Source organism: Abramis brama, assembly GCF_963993115.1.
Source record: "Abramis brama genome assembly, chromosome: 5".
NCBI lineage: Eukaryota > Metazoa > Chordata > Actinopteri > Cypriniformes > Leuciscidae > Abramis > Abramis brama.
In genome coordinates, this window is record NC_139967.1 from 38,266,519 (window position 1) to 38,283,447 (window position 16,929).

Sequence of the window (16,929 nt, forward strand, 5' to 3'; positions counted from 1 at the left end):
AATAGAAAAAAACATGACGCTGTGTTTTAGAACTTGTTTGCTAGTTTAGAAATCAAAAGCTGACGTACACAATAATGCACAATAAGGCGTAAAACAACGTTAATTTATCTAGCTGTTAATTTCAAAGGAACTCTGAAAGCGTGCTGCAAACTGCTATAATGAACGCTAACCAGCTATTTAAATTTTGAGCTGCAAGCTCAGTGGCTGCAGATGTGACATAAACCAATCGGCTTATGCCATGTAGTTAAGATGTAAATACCATAAGGTTGCATTAAAGAGAGTTTCTCATCTAGAGTTTCATGACAGAACTTGGTATATTAAATGCACACTATGGGTCAAAAGTTGGGAATACTTAGGATTTTGTTTGTTTTTGAAAGAAATATTTTATGCTCACCAAAACTACATTTATTTGATGAAAGATACAGTAACAACAGTAAGATTGTAAAAATTCTGTATTTCCTGTGATGGATCAATGTTAAAAAGTTTTTTGTTGCTTAATATTTTTAATACTCTACATTCAAAAGTTTGAGGCAAGTATAAGATTGTTTTTTTTATTTTTTTTTATAATACTTTTATTCAGCAAGAACACATTAATTTAAGTTTAAAAATGACATTAAAGACATTTATAATATTACAAAAGATTTCTATTTCAATAAAGGTTAAAATTATTCATATTAAAATGCCATAATAAAATTGCTGTTTTACTGTTTTTTTTGTTTTTTTTTCATCAAATAATTGCAGCTAATTGCATTTAATTTGGTTTTGTAATCATGAATAGCTAACTTGCTATTGCTAGCCTCTCCGCAATTGTAAAGGTAAGGCAGGTAATTTAAAAGTAGGGTAGGTATTTTTTGAAGAGGCTAGCATAGCGAGCTAGCTTTGAAAGCATAAGATAAGCATAAGCATAAGATCCCACCCCCCTTGAGAGTGCTCTACAAAGCCACACCAAAACACATGAACTCGTACAGCTAGGAGCAAACAAAAGCATCACGAGAGACGGCGTTAAACTACCTCATGTCTCAAAGCACATAACATTACAATAATAATTAACATTAACAACTTAAAGATCACTGACTTGTACCACCTAACTGCTGCAGATTCACTTCAGCATTGATAGTGTCGCCATTGAAACGCATAAATTTGAATCACAAAAAAATATATAAATAAATTTAGACCACTTAACTTAGTGATTGCTATCAGGATGTGAAGAGATTTTCAACCAGCATAACAAAAAAAAAATCTGGAACAAATCACCTACCCTGCATTTAATCTAAAAACTGTATTAACTGATGTAGGATTAAATTCATCAGTTTAAATTAATAATATTAATAATAATACATTTTAAATATTTCCATTTCATAAATCATTTAGTGTTTCTAAACTTTTTCTTTGAAATCATGCACTGTCTGCTCCTTAAAGAGCCCTGATCATTACTGCTCACTCAACAGTTTGATGGTAAATAGGGATGACATCATAGTCTGATCATTAAGAATCCATTTAGAATCTGGCATCTGTGCCTTTAGTACACTGCATCTGTGTGTATATACTCATGTTCACTCGCCCACATGATTCCTAATTACCGTCCACTAACAGCTCTGTCACAGTCAGTCCTGTTGCCAAGAGGTCATCCTGCAAAGCTTTGCAATGACATTCTCGGTAACAAACATGCTTGGCCAGGGCTTTATGAAAAATAGTCACAGAAAGTTGTTAATTTAACTAGAAGTCAAAATCACCCTGTTGGTTTCAAATTAGGACTTTGGAATGTCTGATTAATTAAGAAGACGGTATAAAAATATTGATGTGGCTAGACACATAAAACATGACAGAATAGATCTAAAAAAAGACAATTATTTAAAATATTTTTTTCTTGAAGCAACAGGATAAAATTGTTTAGGAATCTAACCAGGTCAAAAACTTTTATGTCGAGTTCCTCAGAGAAAGCTAATTTTGTGAAAACAAAAGGAAACACTGAATTAATAAACTAAAATTACTTGTTGCCATAGTTACCCAGCGTTAATCCCTGCTGAAAGCATGAAAGAGGAGAGCTGCAACAGAGCTCTCTGATTGACAGCCCAGCTGTGAGAAAGTAAGCCACCCTGATCCAAAGAAACACAGAGCATCAGTCGATTTTTAGCAGATGGCTAGAGAGATCCTCTCTCATGGTGAAAAAGGGCAGATGGTTGCTGTCAGCACCCAAATAACCATTTTCTCATTTGTCCAAAGACAATGGTCAATTTGTGTTTAGAGAGGAATTTACTTTCTCTTAATTAAAACCTTTGAATAGTCAGAAAGTTATACTTGGCATGGACAATGTTACACAACTTTGCCCACAAAAAAGATCTAGAAAATTAGGACATTTTTTCAATTTCATTGGCTGGCGACAGCTAGTGACTTCATAAACAGAGCACCCTGAAGTATAAGAGGTTTTTTTTTTTTGTCTCCAGGAGCTGCTTGTATTGTTAGCGTGTGGTGAAGGCAGTATCCAGAACGGCAAATCCCTAGCAAGTGTTTAAGGAAGTGGGTGCTTCCCTGTCCCAGATATTTGACACCTGAGAAAACACACAAAACTGTGCGTTTATTGTCTAGGCGAGGAGCATGCACGTTCTGTTCTCGAGGGTTCTGAATGCGCTCATTGTGAGAAATTCTCAATGAGAAAGGTCTGTTTGCTTTTGTACTTAGTTTTGAGGGATGTAAAACAAGTGTCTGCGCCTCGCAGCTCAGGCCCCACATGTTGCTGAGGCACAGCGGAGGCTTTGGTCATGGGGATCGCAGGTCAAGCTAGCAGAGGAGTTCGAGAAACGCTTGGCCTTTCACGCTCCTCGGTCGCGGACTCGAGCGATCTGTTGGATCCGGATGTGTTGTCTCTCGAGTCATCCGATCCAGCAGATAGCATGTTGTTGGCGCCATCCAGGAAAGAGGAGGCGGATGTGGTTGTAGATGCAGAGGATAGTATTTGTACTGAGTCCTCTAAACCTATCAGCCCCACATACGGGGAATTGTTCGACATCATGGCCGGTTTGTGATTCAAATTTATGCGTTTTAATGGCAACACTATCAACGCTGAAGTGAATCTGCAGCAGTCAGGTGGGACAGGCCAGATTGGATCTGGCTTGGGGGTGTGAGAAACGGGAAGTTGCTTGTAGGTTGGACAAGTGCTTTCTGTCAGGCCATAATCAGCGGACATCAGGGAGAGAGAGAATAATTGTCTCCTAGATTCCCTGGTCATACCTCATAGCTTTTTGTTTGGAAAGTTTAGAGAGGCAAATGCGCAATTAGCGGCGTTCAGGAAATACATCCCGCGCCGAAACAGATACCAACCTAAAGCCTCTGAGGGTTCTTACCCACCACAGTCTGAGGACTAAAGGCAGGGCCAGGGTGAGAGAGCAGCCACTCACGCTCCTCCTCCTTCGAGTAGTAGAGCGCAGAGGAGGCAGGACGCTAAGAAGCGACAAGATCTGAGGGAAGTAGTTAATAGACAGCAGTTCGGAATAGAAGAGAAATAACATCTCTCCGCTTCAGTAACAGAAGCCTGAATAATTTCAGCTATCGTGATAATACTAAGATTAGTATTGGGTTCCCCTGTTATACAATGTCTGTTATGTAAATTATACAAGGATGCAAGTTTGCAAGTAAAAGATCTCTTTATTGGGAATGACAACAATAAGTCCAACACGCTGCAGACAGCAGGAGAGTGGTGACGCAGAGACTTCGATGAGCAACCCGGAATGATGAGTGATTATCAGAGTGAAGAATTCCCCGGAGTGATGAGTGATAATCAGAGTGTCGAATTCCTTGGAGTGATGATCAGAGTGTAGAGTCCACAACGAGACTGGAAACAGGAATCAGCACAACACGATGAACTCAAAATTGGAAAAGAGAACACACGAGGAGAACAGGAACAGGAAATGACACGGGGAAGCTCCAACAACGATCTGACAAACACAAGACGAAAGACAAGGCATTAAATAGGTTGGCTGATGGAATGCAGCTGGCGCTGATGAGAGAATTATATAATCAGCGGTAACGCCCACACGAAACAATCAGTACGCACACTACACACACACGCACACATAAGACGAGAGAGAGACAGCAGATCTAACAACCGTGAAAGTACCCCCCCTCCTAGGAACGCCTCCTGGCGTTCCCCAACGAACCTACCTGCCTACCTGGTTCGCGGCGGTGGGGGAACCAGGGCCGGCGGATTAATGTGTGAATGAAACGGGTTTCATTTTGGATACATGAAAGGCGGGATGAATTCTCCTGTACGCCGGAGGACTGCCACCAGACTAATGATCTTGGTGACAGGGAACGGACCAATCAATTTGGGAGCTAACTTGTTAGATATGGAACGGAGCGGAATATTCTTGGTAGAAAGCCACACTTTTTGACCCACAACGTATACGGGAGGCTTCGACCGGTGTCGATCGGTCTTAGCCTTGGTGCGCGGGCTCTACTCCATGTGTGACGGCACCTCTGGACGTAGCCTTGGTGCGCGGGCTCTACTCCATGTGTGACGGCACCTCTGGACGAAAGCGTGAGTGGAGGGGACCGAGACATCGGATTCCAGACTGTGAAAAATAGGTGGCTGGTAACCTAAGCTACACTCAAACGGAGAGAGGCCCGTGGATGACACTGGTAACGAGTTATGAGCGTACTCAACCATAGAGAGTTGCTGACTCCAGGAGGAAGGATTCTTGGATACCAAACATCACAACACTCTCTCCAAATCTTGGTTGGCTCTCTCGGTTTGGCCATTGCTTTGGGGATGGAACCCCGAAGATAGACTGACAGTAACTTACAAAACTCCTGCCAAAATTTGGACACAAATTGGAGTCCCCTGTCGGAAACCACGTCCATCGGGAGGCCATGTAGCTAAAAGACGTGATCTACGACAGTTACCACTGTCTCCTTGGCAGATGGTAATTTGGGCAAGGGAATAAAATGAGCTGCCTTCGAGAACCAGTCCACTACGGTCAAAACGACCGTTTTCCCCTGGGAGGGCGGTAATAAAATCTAGTGCTATGTGGGACCAGGGTCTCGAAGGGACAGACAGCGGTTGGAGTAGCCCATCTGGGGGTCGATTGGAAGTCTTACCAGTGGCACAAACCGAACAAGCCAAAACAAAATTGTGAATGTCGTGAGCCATCAATGGCCACCAGAATCATTGCTTGACCAAAAATCTGGTGCGATTAACTGCTGGATGACACGCAACGTTGGAACAATGCCCCCACTGAATAACGTCGGACCGTAACCCCTCCGGCACAAATAATCGATTCGGTGGGCCACCGGGCGGAGGCGTTACCCCTTCTAAGGCCGTTCTGACCCTCGATTCGACCTCCCATGTAAGAGTGGAGACCACTAATGTCTCGGGTAAAATACACTCGGGAGTAGACGGGCGTTCGGAAGGATCAAAAATACGCGACATTTTTGGAACCCGGGCGGTACGAGAGAGAAAAATCAAATCGTCTGTTAAGTCTTTTAGCAGACCTGATATATTCCAGGTTTTTATGGTCAGTCCAAACGATAAAAGGTACCCCCGACCCTTCTAACCAATGACGCCATTCTTCCAATGCTTCTCAGCGGAGATCCCACCCGATAGTAGCCTCTTCATTACTACCGGGCTTGCTCTTTTACCGGACAAGAATGTATGAAATGGCCCATTCCTCCGCAGTAAAGGCATAGTCCTCGGGAACTCCGCCTCTCTCTCTCCTCCCGGGAAAGCCGAGCTCTCCCAACCTGCATGGGCTCGTGATCGACGACGGGACCGACCGTGTCTCCCTCGCTGGTCAATCGGCGTTCCCCAACGAACCTACCTGCCTACCTGGTTCGCGGCGGTGGGGGAACCAGGGCCGGCGGATTAATGTGTGAATGAAACGGGTTTCATTTTGGATACATGAAAGGCGGGATGAATTCTCCTGTACGCCGGAGGACTGCCACCAGACTAATGATCTTGGTGACAGGGAACGGACCAATCAATTTGGGAGCTAACTTGTTAGATATGGAACGGAGCGGAATATTCTTGGTAGAAAGCCACACTTTTTGACCCACAACGTATACGGGAGGCTTCGACCGGTGTCGATCGGTCTTAGCCTTGGTGCGCGGGCTCTACTCCATGTGTGACGGCACCTCTGGACGTAGCCTTGGTGCGCGGGCTCTACTCCATGTGTGACGGCACCTCTGGACGAAAGCGTGAGTGGAGGGGACCGAGACATCGGATTCCAGACTGTGAAAAATAGGTGGCTGGTAACCTAAGCTACACTCAAACGGAGAGAGGCCCGTGGATGACACTGGTAACGAGTTATGAGCGTACTCAACCATAGAGAGTTGCTGACTCCAGGAGGAAGGATTCTTGGATACCAAACATCACAACACTCTCTCCAAATCTTGGTTGGCTCTCTCGGTTTGGCCATTGCTTTGGGGATGGAACCCCGAAGATAGACTGACAGTAACTTACAAAACTCCTGCCAAAATTTGGACACAAATTGGAGTCCCCTGTCGGAAACCACGTCCATCGGGAGGCCATGTAGCTAAAAGACGTGATCTACGACAGTTACCACTGTCTCCTTGGCAGATGGTAATTTGGGCAAGGGAATAAAATGAGCTGCCTTCGAGAACCAGTCCACTACGGTCAAAACGACCGTTTTCCCCTGGGAGGGCGGTAATAAAATCTAGTGCTATGTGGGACCAGGGTCTCGAAGGGACAGACAGCGGTTGGAGTAGCCCATCTGGGGGTCGATTGGAAGTCTTACCAGTGGCACAAACCGAACAAGCCAAAACAAAATTGTGAATGTCGTGAGCCATCAATGGCCACCAGAATCATTGCTTGACCAAAAATCTGGTGCGATTAACTGCTGGATGACACGCAACGTTGGAACAATGCCCCCACTGAATAACGTCGGACCGTAACCCCTCCGGCACAAATAATCGATTCGGTGGGCCACCGGGCGGAGGCGTTACCCCTTCTAAGGCCGTTCTGACCCTCGATTCGACCTCCCATGTAAGAGTGGAGACCACTAATGTCTCGGGTAAAATACACTCGGGAGTAGACGGGCGTTCGGAAGGATCAAAAATACGCGACATTTTTGGAACCCGGGCGGTACGAGAGAGAAAAATCAAATCGTCTGTTAAGTCTTTTAGCAGACCTGATATATTCCAGGTTTTTATGGTCAGTCCAAACGATAAAAGGTACCCCCGACCCTTCTAACCAATGACGCCATTCTTCCAATGCTTCTCAGCGGAGATCCCACCCGATAGTAGCCTCTTCATTACTACCGGGCTTGCTCTTTTACCGGACAAGAATGTATGAAATGGCCCATTCCTCCGCAGTAAAGGCATAGTCCTCGGGAACTCCGCCTCTCTCTCTCCTCCCGGGAAAGCCGAGCTCTCCCAACCTGCATGGGCTCGTGATCGACGACGGGACCGACCGTGTCTCCCTCGCTGGTCAATCGGCCTTCAGCGCCTCCGAGTCAGCGGACAGAACGAGTGTACCACTCCATGCGGTTGAGTTGAGCATCCACTCACAGCGCCAGGTCGATTAGTCCGTTAAGACTCTGGGGAAGGTCCAAGATGTATATCTCCTTTTGGACACGGTCGGCCAGCCCATGCAGGAACATGTCCCACTGCGCCTCCTCGTTCCATTTGCACTCTGCCGCCAACGTACGGAACTCGATGGAATAGTCGGCGACCGGACGATCACCTTGTTTGAGATCCGCGAGGAGTCTGGCAGCGGAGACCCTCCTCATTTAGGTGGCGAGTGCCTGGAACGAGGCGCAGCATTGGTCTTGGTTCTCTCACACCGCCGTTCCCCATAGTGCCGCTCGACCTGTGAGAAAGGTGAGCACAAACACCACCTTGGACTCCTCTCTTTCAAAAGTCCTGGGCTGTAGGGAGAAATGCATGGAACACCTGGTAAGAAAGGCTCTGCAAAAATCACCAGCATAGCTCTCAGGAACGGGTAGGCATGGCTCAGGTCGATTACTCGGCTCCGGTGGTGTGGGGGGAACTGGCGGTGTGGGCGGTGCAGTGGGGTTTCTCAGGAGTTGGAACTGTTGGGAGAGCTCGGTCACCTGTGTCACGAGCGCTTGCATAGCGCGCCCCGTGCTGGTGATACTCTCCAGCTGCTGATCCATCCGAGAGATACTGTGGTTGATGAACTCAGTCAGTGAAGCGGAACTTGCTGCATCCATAACGCTGGTCAGATCGTTCTGTTACGTAAAGTATACGAGGATGCAAGTTTGCAAGTAAAAGATCTCTTTATTGGGAATGACAACAATAAGTCCAACACGCTGCAGACAGCAGGAGAGTGGTGACGCAGGGACTTCGATGGGCAACCCGGAATGATGAGTGATGATCAGAGTGAAGAATTCCCCGGAGTGATGAGTGATGATCAGAGTGTAGAGTCCACAACGAGACTGGAAACAGGAATCAGCACAACATGATGAACTCAAAATCGGAAAAGAGAACACATGAGGAGAACAGGAACAGGAAATGACACGGGGAAGCTCCAACAACAATCTGACAAACACAAGACGAAAGACAAGGCATTAAATAGGCTGGCTGATGGAATGCAGCTGGCGCTGATGAGAGAATTAGATAATCAGCGGTAACGCCCACACCAAACAATCAGTACGCACACTACACACACACGCACACATAAGACAAGAGAAGACAGCGGATCTAACAACCGTGACAATGGCAGCTCCGAGGACTGTAGCCTGAGTGATATTGTTCCCTCTAGTGGCCGCCTACACATTCTAACAAGTTGAGGAAGTATGTCTAAGGGAGGTCCCTCCTTGTCATAGTTCTCTTACTTTTAAGCTGCCCTTTTTGAGCCATAGATCGAGTGAGTTGTTTTATCCCTCCCTCACTGTCCTGGGTAATAAAGTAGGGTACCTTGCTCACTTTAAAAGCTTAGTTATAAAAGCCCTCCCAGTTCTTGTATCTTGTGCTCTTCATCTGTCTCTGATTGACTGAATTCCAACTTAATTAATGATTATGGACCATCATTTATAATATAAATTAAGATGGAGTTGAGGTGGTGATTTGTCACAGTAGGTGAGTCGGAGATGGATAAAGGCCAGTGAAGTGAGCAGCCATTTATTGACTTGAATTGTGACTGACAGGATTAGATGAGCATACTCATCCCATTACAGCCTTTTGTCTAGAACATAGGGTGACCACCATCAAACAAAACAAATGTGGGATGATTATAAGTTTGTGTGGGACAATATGGGACATGTTACCAACACTAAAACATAACCTGAAACTGTTATATAATGTCTATCTAACTTAATAAAAACATTTGTATTCTGCCTTTCAGCTGATTAAAATTCTTTGTTTTTTAGTCCCTTCCAGAAAACACCATTACATCACAATGTAACATAACATTAACATTAACATAACAATATGGTCTTTATTTTACATGTCATTTAAATTCAACATCAGCCCAAAGGCAGCAGGCATCATGCAGTTAACTATTTTTTAAACAGTTCTGACCAAGTCCGACTAAAATCCAACAAAATAAACAATGAACAAATAAAATATAAAATATAAAACAACATGAGATAAGATCATTGACAGTCTTATATATTAAGAATATATTCAACCAAAAACTTTCATATTTTTAGAAAGGATGTGAATTAAAACAACCACAGCAGGCAACAAGTTGATAAATTCTGTTAAATTAAATAATTTAATTTAATTCATTATTAATTATTTAGTTATTTAACAATTAAGTAAATTTTAATTGACCGAATAATCCATTTGTTTTCTGACAGGGAACACATGGAAGGAATCACCGGTCCACATTTTGATTGACAGCTCACACCTACTATAGTGACCGTGTTTACTCCTTTCTTTTCAACCATTGGATAGGATTTAAAAAAACGGCTGTTGTATTTGTACTTCTGGCGAAGCGCTGTTAAATATAGGTTAAATATAGTTTAAATGTTAAATATAGGTGAAACTACGCCGAAAAAAGAATAAATAAAATGCTTTCTTAAAAAGGCAAAAGAACGCATGCACGTTTTCTTAATATAATAATTAAAAACTAATAGACTGATGAAAATGCGGGACATTTTCTCAATATGCGACGTGCAGGACAAGGGGTGAAAATGCTGTGCGGTACAATGCAAAGCGGGACGGGTGGTCACCCTACTAGAACACCATTTGTAAAATGTAACAAGAACCCAAAATTAGTTCAAAAATGGGTCATTATGATGATTTCAGTCAAGTAGTCATTAGCATACAATAAACCATGACAATGTGATCGGGTATCATGATATGCAGTGACTGACCAATTAGTATCAGAATTCCAGAGAGCCATGTAATTCAAAGGCTTACATTTTTGCGAATTAACTGTTTATTTGTGATTTAAAATGGTTAGAAACCCCAAAACTAAGTAAAATGAAGACATTTAACAGGAGATAATGAAATAATGAAATTATGATATATACATTTTTTATTTCTCACAAATTAGCATCATTTTCTGATGGGTACAGCACCGTGTCGTCCAGCTGATAAAGTTGTTCACCGATTGGTGTACTAAAAGTGGCATTTCTTTTAAATGGACTATCTTTAGTTTTAACAGCTGTCATGCCCTGTGAAAAGAAAACATCAACAACATTATAAAACCTCTACAAAACTGCAATAAATAAATGTATTCACTGAAATCTCACTGTATGCTGACCTGAATCTTCTGATAATTATCACTCCAGAATGTAATGGCCTGCTCGCTTGTGTAATCATGATCCTGTGAGAGACAAGCAGATTAACTACCAAAAGAGAAAGGCGCGCACACACACACACACACACACACACACACACACACACACACACACACACACACACACACACACACACACACACACACACAGACACACACACACGCATGCAAATGTACATGTTCAAAGACAAAATGATTGACAGGTCTTAAAACTATTTACCATAGACCTTTTTGTCACTTCAAAATGAAATGCTTTGCCCAAGAGACTTTCAAATATTACTCCCTAAAATTTATGGTAAACAGAAACTGACCACGGTGAGTGGTGCGCGGACAGACTTGAAGCCCTCCACTTTGAAGTCTGCTTTGGTCACAGAGCACAACTCAGGGGCTGGAGGGTCTGCGTTCAGCTCTGCATGTATTTGATCACTGTAAAACAGATTAAAATATTAAGCTAAAAAAAAAACAGGGAGTTTTTTAGTTGATTTAATCAGGGAGTTATAATATACCTAGAGAGAGAGCTATCTGTTAGCATTCCCATTCATGCTGCCTTCTTTCCTTCAGACCCAGTTTTAAAGAAATGTTTGACTTCCTGGTATTGATTTTAAATGTTTAATAAAGCTAATCTACTTCAAATATTGCAAAATACAGTCATTATAATGTCTGAAGATGATGAGGTAATAACTCATGATGACTAAGAGCAGAAGAAGGAATCACTCCAAATCAACAGATGGTTGAAACAAAACAGATTGAAATATATGTAGGCACGTCCACGTCTTGTATTTATTCACAGGGACAGTGATCTGACATAGAAGAAAAGCCAACTCCTTATATAAAAACAAGAAATTAAATATGATGCCAAAAAACTAGATTAAATATTTGTACATTATGGTTAGAATTTCATAAATAAAGTAGTAAATGCAACTGTACAGTGTATCACATTCACCTTTAGATCCACTGACTGCTTCTCTAGAAAGTGAAGCAATTTAGCTAAAATAGTTCAATGTGAACTTCCTGATGATAATGGGACATTTTCTATGAAGTTCTTAGTATAATGCTAAGTAGAATGGCCCACATTTATGCCGCGTTCCAGGCAACCTGTAACCCGTGTTTTTCCAACTCGTAACTGGGAGTACATCGATCTAGTACGAGTTCACGGGTGGGAAGTCACGGGTTTGACTGCCGTTCCAGTGCACTTTCACGGGTATAAGGTTGGAAAAACACGGGTTACAGGTTGCCTGGAACGCGGCATTAGCTTTCTGTCCTGGTGGCCAATACCAAATCCATGGGTATGAGGTACTGTCTCACTTCAGAGTAATATTTCCCGTTTTTGTCTTTTTTTTAATTATTATTTAAAAACAATATTGCAACCACTTGTCTGAGGTCAGAGAATTGTTGTCAAGGTTACATTAAAAATGAAGCATAAAATTGCATGGTAAATACAAATAATAATGATTTAATTGAACTATGAATCTAACCATGACACAAACAATCTAACATCACTCCTCTCCCACTGTTTCCTCTATTCACACATGAAACAAGAAATGTGGGAGGACAATAAAATGTAATTTGTGTTTTACTGTCGTCATGCCGTCAAACATTACATTTTAAAGTAAATGCTTGTTTATTTAGCTACCTTATCCTTTTGATGAGGTCTTTTTCCAAAAGTTCAGTTCTTCTTCCTAAAATGAAAACCACAGTGAAATTTATTTAAAAAGATGTATGCAGCCGAGCAGAAAAATCAGAGGGCTTTTATTTGAAAAGAGCTCTGTGGACTAATCTGAAGAAAGTTATTGTGAATAACTTAGAAGTCAAATGAATTTAATAATATGAAAATACATGCATTTTTAAATAAAAATTGTACAATAAATACAACCACAGAACTGTCATTAACCAGATTGTATTATGCAGACCAGCACATGTATTTTTGTGATATGCACATGTGTTTCAAATTTCATTATTTTATTTTTTGACTCATTTAACGTTATCCTGCTAATTTTCACGTGTCATCAAGGTAAACTCTATCTAGCTAGATGAAGTTTTGACGAGAATCATTTTGCTTAGGCCTAAACATCATGGCGTATGAAAGTATTTCTAGCAGTGTAAGCAAATTAAAAACAAAACATTTAATATATACCTTTTTGTCGCACCTCAAGGATTTTAGGAACATTGAAGGCTGCTTTGAATGTACTAATCCCCTGCACTTTAGCAGCCACGTCCATGGTAAGAATCCCTGTGTGTCCGTACTTATGAACATGTGATCTAGGCTCGGTCATGTCTAGCAATGCAGTAGCCCTCTGAAGCGCATGAAAGAAAGTGTAAGTGTCTGTCATTGATTAGGTGGAATATGATGAGACAAAAAGCGCAGAAAATATGTCCATGGAAATATAATTATACCAGTATCACAAGCAACATTTTGCTAAAGTTTCAGCCTGTAACGTTAGTATGATTTACACACGCAGTGCGAAACTCACCTCCTCAACCCAGTTTCCCAGTAAACACCTTCCACCCGGTTTATTTTCCTCATTAGCCTCTGAGGTCATTGCACTGGTGTTTGTTTGCGATAGGACGCTGTTTGATAAGCAACGGCCAGAGCAAAGACTTCCAGTAATAACTGACTTGTGATAAGTAGCCTACTGTTGCACTTGTCAGCTCAGCACAGATCTTGGGAGCGCTGCTTGACTGTGCGGCTGTTGCCATGGTAACGTATACAAACTAAATTCGCTCGGCCTGTATCAAAGAATTAGCTTTTATCTGACCAATTTCATTTAAAGAAATGAAATAAATAAAGCCTTTTAACTTGTCTTTAACTTGTCGTTTATTTGTGCTACTTTTTAAATGATCTATGCATTTTATTGCTTTACCATTGTTCCTTACCTACACTTTATTTCATTGTTATTTTAAAACCATGAAAACATAAATAAAGTGTGATATATATATATATATATTTTTTTTTTTTTTTTTTTTTCTACTTTTTTTCATTTTTTTTTTTTTCCACAAATTACAACTGTCCCTCAGTTGTGGCGTAATTTTGCCTCTGATAAAGTATTATCAAAATTAGGCAGTGTTCATGAAGAGCTTGGGATGAAACATCAAGGTAAATGCCACTTGAATATAAACAGAATATTTTTGTGGTGTATTTATTGTTGGTGTCATTTCAAATCAACACATAATTTTGTTACAATTATGCAAAAAGGGTAGGCTAGCTATATTATTTCATTGTGTTTAATTAAAATGCTAGTTACAATTAAGAATTAAAATTAGTCAAAGGAGCAATTTTTTGTTTATTTGGCATAAAAAGTAGCAATACAATTGCGTTAAAACTTCTTTGTCAAGGAGAACACAATAAAGTTGCATTAACTTATTTCCATTGTGGCCCTTGATTTTAGAGAGTCATTCTCATGATGACATTTTTATTGGCACGTATCTTCTCATGCACATACAACCAATAATAAATAAAAAAGCTAAACTAAACTAAAAAATCAAAATCAAAATCCTGTATTCAAACAACCTTAGACCATAAATTCTTACACCTAAATAGATTAAGATCCATAATACTCTGCCTAGTATAATGTCCATAAATTACATTAACCAGAGAAAAATATGAGTTAAAATACACTCTATTATTAATTATTTTATGTACGATTTGTAGTTTCAGGAATGATAATCTTCTATATCCAAGCTGCCGAAAGTGTCTATCCACATGAGTAAAACAATGAAATCCTAAAACTATTCTCTTCCACAAAACCATACAACTATTTTTATGAAATAGTTTTACTACAAGTTACAAGTAATTCCTCTCCTTATTATTCAACATTTGTCTATCCTTATCTGTTTCTGCCTGTCTGCACTCTACATGCTTTACATCTGTATGAAATGGAATCATTGGTGTATGGTGGAATACACCAATGTAATACATCACTCAATGTAATGTCACACATGAGGATGTCACCAGGTATTTCCCCAAATGATGGATGGATAGGACTTGCATAATCTGGAATCATTTGGAGAAAGTTGAATTGGTGCATTCTAAGTCACTTTCATACAGTTTATGAATGCTGTGCTGAACGTACAGTGTTAGTGCTCTCTCTAAACTCATCCCCAAAACCACAAGCCAGTGGGCTTTCAGACTGTTGAACTGAGTTTTATTAAAAAAATTATTATTATTATTTTTATTTTTTTTTGTTGAATGTTTAGAGCTAAGAGTTATGCATATCAGTATCTCATTCAGAACTTTAGAAGACCACAATGAAACCCTGACACATTTAGGGTTTGATTCTTTCATATTTTCAGATTTATATGAAAAGCTAAAATGAAGCTGAAAGTTGTACTTTTCCCTAAGGCACAATTATGCGAAAAGTCAGATCCTGCTGTACCTGAGTTGAGAAAGGCTGTCTGTGTTTGCCCACAGTTTTAACAATCTATTGCTCTCTCAACAGAGGTTGTTCCAAAGAGAGAATTGTAGCTGGATTCTAACCGAAATCTCTTAACATGCATTTAATAATATAGAATTCATAGACAATTGGAAAAGTTTTTGGGAAAGACCTGACCTGTTGAAAAGAGATGGTATTCATCCCTCCTGGGATGGTGCTGCTCTTCTCTCTAGTAATATGGCACATAGTCTTAGAGCTCAAACATGACAATCTGGGGCTCAGGTCAGGAAGCAGACAGACTGGCTAAACCGACCATCTGCTAGCTGTCTCACGTCACTGAGGTCAGATAAATCCCATCACATAGAGCCTCTTTCACCTAGATATCATCATATAGAGACTGTGTCTGTTCCCCGAATTTGGAAATCCAAAAAACGATGTTCAACAAATAAAAAACAGCTATAATACAGATGAGCAAATGATAAAGCTCGGGTTGCTGAATATTCGATCGCTTACTTCAAAAGCACTCATTGTTAATGATATGATTACTGACTATAATCTAGATGTGCTGTGTTTGACAGAAACCTGGCTAAAACAAAACGATTACATTACTTTAAATGAGTCCACCCCGCAAGATTGCTGTTATAAACATGAGCCTCGTCTGAAATGCAAAGGGGGAGGTGTTGCTGTAATTTATAGAAATATTTTCAAAACCACTAAGAAATCTAGTTCTAAATATACTTCTTTTGAAGTGTTGGTGCTTAATGTAAAAATATATAGTACAAATGATAAATCACGTTTGAGATTTGTGTTGGCTACTGTATACAGGCCACCAAGGGCACCATAAAGACTTTATCAAAGAATTTGCGGACTTTCTGTCAGAATTAATATTGACTGCAGATAAAATACTAATTGTTGGTGATTTTAATATACACATCGATAATGAAAAAGATGCATTGGGTTTGGCATTTAAAGACATTGTAAACTCAGTTGGACTTAGACAACACGTGTCAGGACCTACTCAATGTCGTAATCATACTCTAGATCTAATATTATCACATGGAATAGATGTTGATGCCGTTGAAATTCTGCAGCAGAGTGATGACATCTCAGATCATTATCTAGTCTCGTGTAAATTACATTTAGCCAAGGCTGCAAAGCCGACTCCGTGTTTCAAATATGTTAGACCTATCACTTCTGCCACTAAAGATTGCTTTATTAATAATATTCCTGATCAGTTTCATCATCTCAGCATCCCAGATAGCTTAGAAGAACTAGATATTGCAACAGAAACTTTTAACTCTCTCTTTTCCAGCACTTTAGACACTTTAGACTTAAAGAAGATTAAAGAAAATAGTCCAACGCCGTGGTACAACGAGCACACTCGGGCCCTTAAGAGAGCAGCCAGAAAAATGGAGCGCAACTGGAAGAAAACAAAACTAGAGGTATTTCGGATTTCATGGAAAGAGAGCTCGATTACGTACAGAGAGGCTTTAAAAGCTGCTAGATCTGCTTATTTTACAACCCTATTAGAAGAAAATAAACATAATCCTAGGTATTTATTTGAAACACTGGCTAAACTAATGAAAAAGAAAGCTTCAAGCACCGAAGTTTCCAAGCAACACAGCAGTAATGACTTTATGAACTTCTTCACTTATAAGATTGATAATATCAGGGACAAAATTATAACTATGTAACCGTCTACTACAGTATCGCATCAGGCAGTGCATTGTAGTCTCCCTGAGGAAAAATTTGATTAATTCGTTGCTATAGGAGAGGAAGAATTTACTAAACTCGTTAAATCATCTAAATCTACAACATGTATGTTCAACATGTATA

General features: G+C 40.7%; 1 protein-coding gene across 4 annotated transcripts; it reads right to left on the reverse strand.

The window, feature by feature from the left end:
• Window positions 1-3,641: 3,641 nt before the first annotated feature.
• On the reverse strand, window positions 3,642-13,375 carry spag8 (sperm associated antigen 8). 4 transcript variants are annotated; one of them, XM_084113940.1, is made up of 7 exons: window positions 13,195-13,356; window positions 12,858-13,017; window positions 12,357-12,402; window positions 11,035-11,149; window positions 10,688-10,750; window positions 10,455-10,598; window positions 3,642-3,932 (listed from the first exon to the last, which is right to left on the reverse strand). In XM_084113940.1, exons 1-6 carry the CDS (start codon window positions 13,261-13,263, stop codon window positions 10,467-10,469), a joined length of 585 nt encoding a protein of 194 aa, XP_083970066.1. In that variant the 5' UTR covers window positions 13,264-13,356; the 3' UTR covers window positions 3,642-3,932; window positions 10,455-10,466. The 4 variants fall into 4 exon arrangements, with proteins under 4 accessions (XP_083970066.1, XP_083970067.1, XP_083970065.1 ...); XM_084113941.1 differs by lacking the exon at window positions 3,642-3,932 and adding an exon at window positions 5,824-8,411; XM_084113939.1 differs by lacking the exon at window positions 3,642-3,932 and adding an exon at window positions 5,824-8,514.
• Between the last annotated feature and the right edge of the window lie 3,554 nt (window positions 13,376-16,929).

What these genes read in the sequence shown, in the direction of transcription:
- spag8 (XM_084113940.1), bottom strand. Translation starts at nt 13,263, where the DNA reads ATGACCTCAGAGGCTAATGAGGAAAATAAACCGGGTGGAAGGTGTTTA. An exon ending in GACCTCATCAAAAGGATAAG is followed by an intron (nt 11,150 to 12,356) that starts GTAGCTAAATAA and finishes TCTGTTTTACAG; the next exon opens with TGATCAAATACATGCAGAGC. An exon ending in TCCGCGCACCACTCACCGTG is followed by an intron (nt 10,751 to 11,034) that starts GTCAGTTTCTGT and finishes TGTCTCTCACAG; the next exon opens with GATCATGATTACACAAGCGA.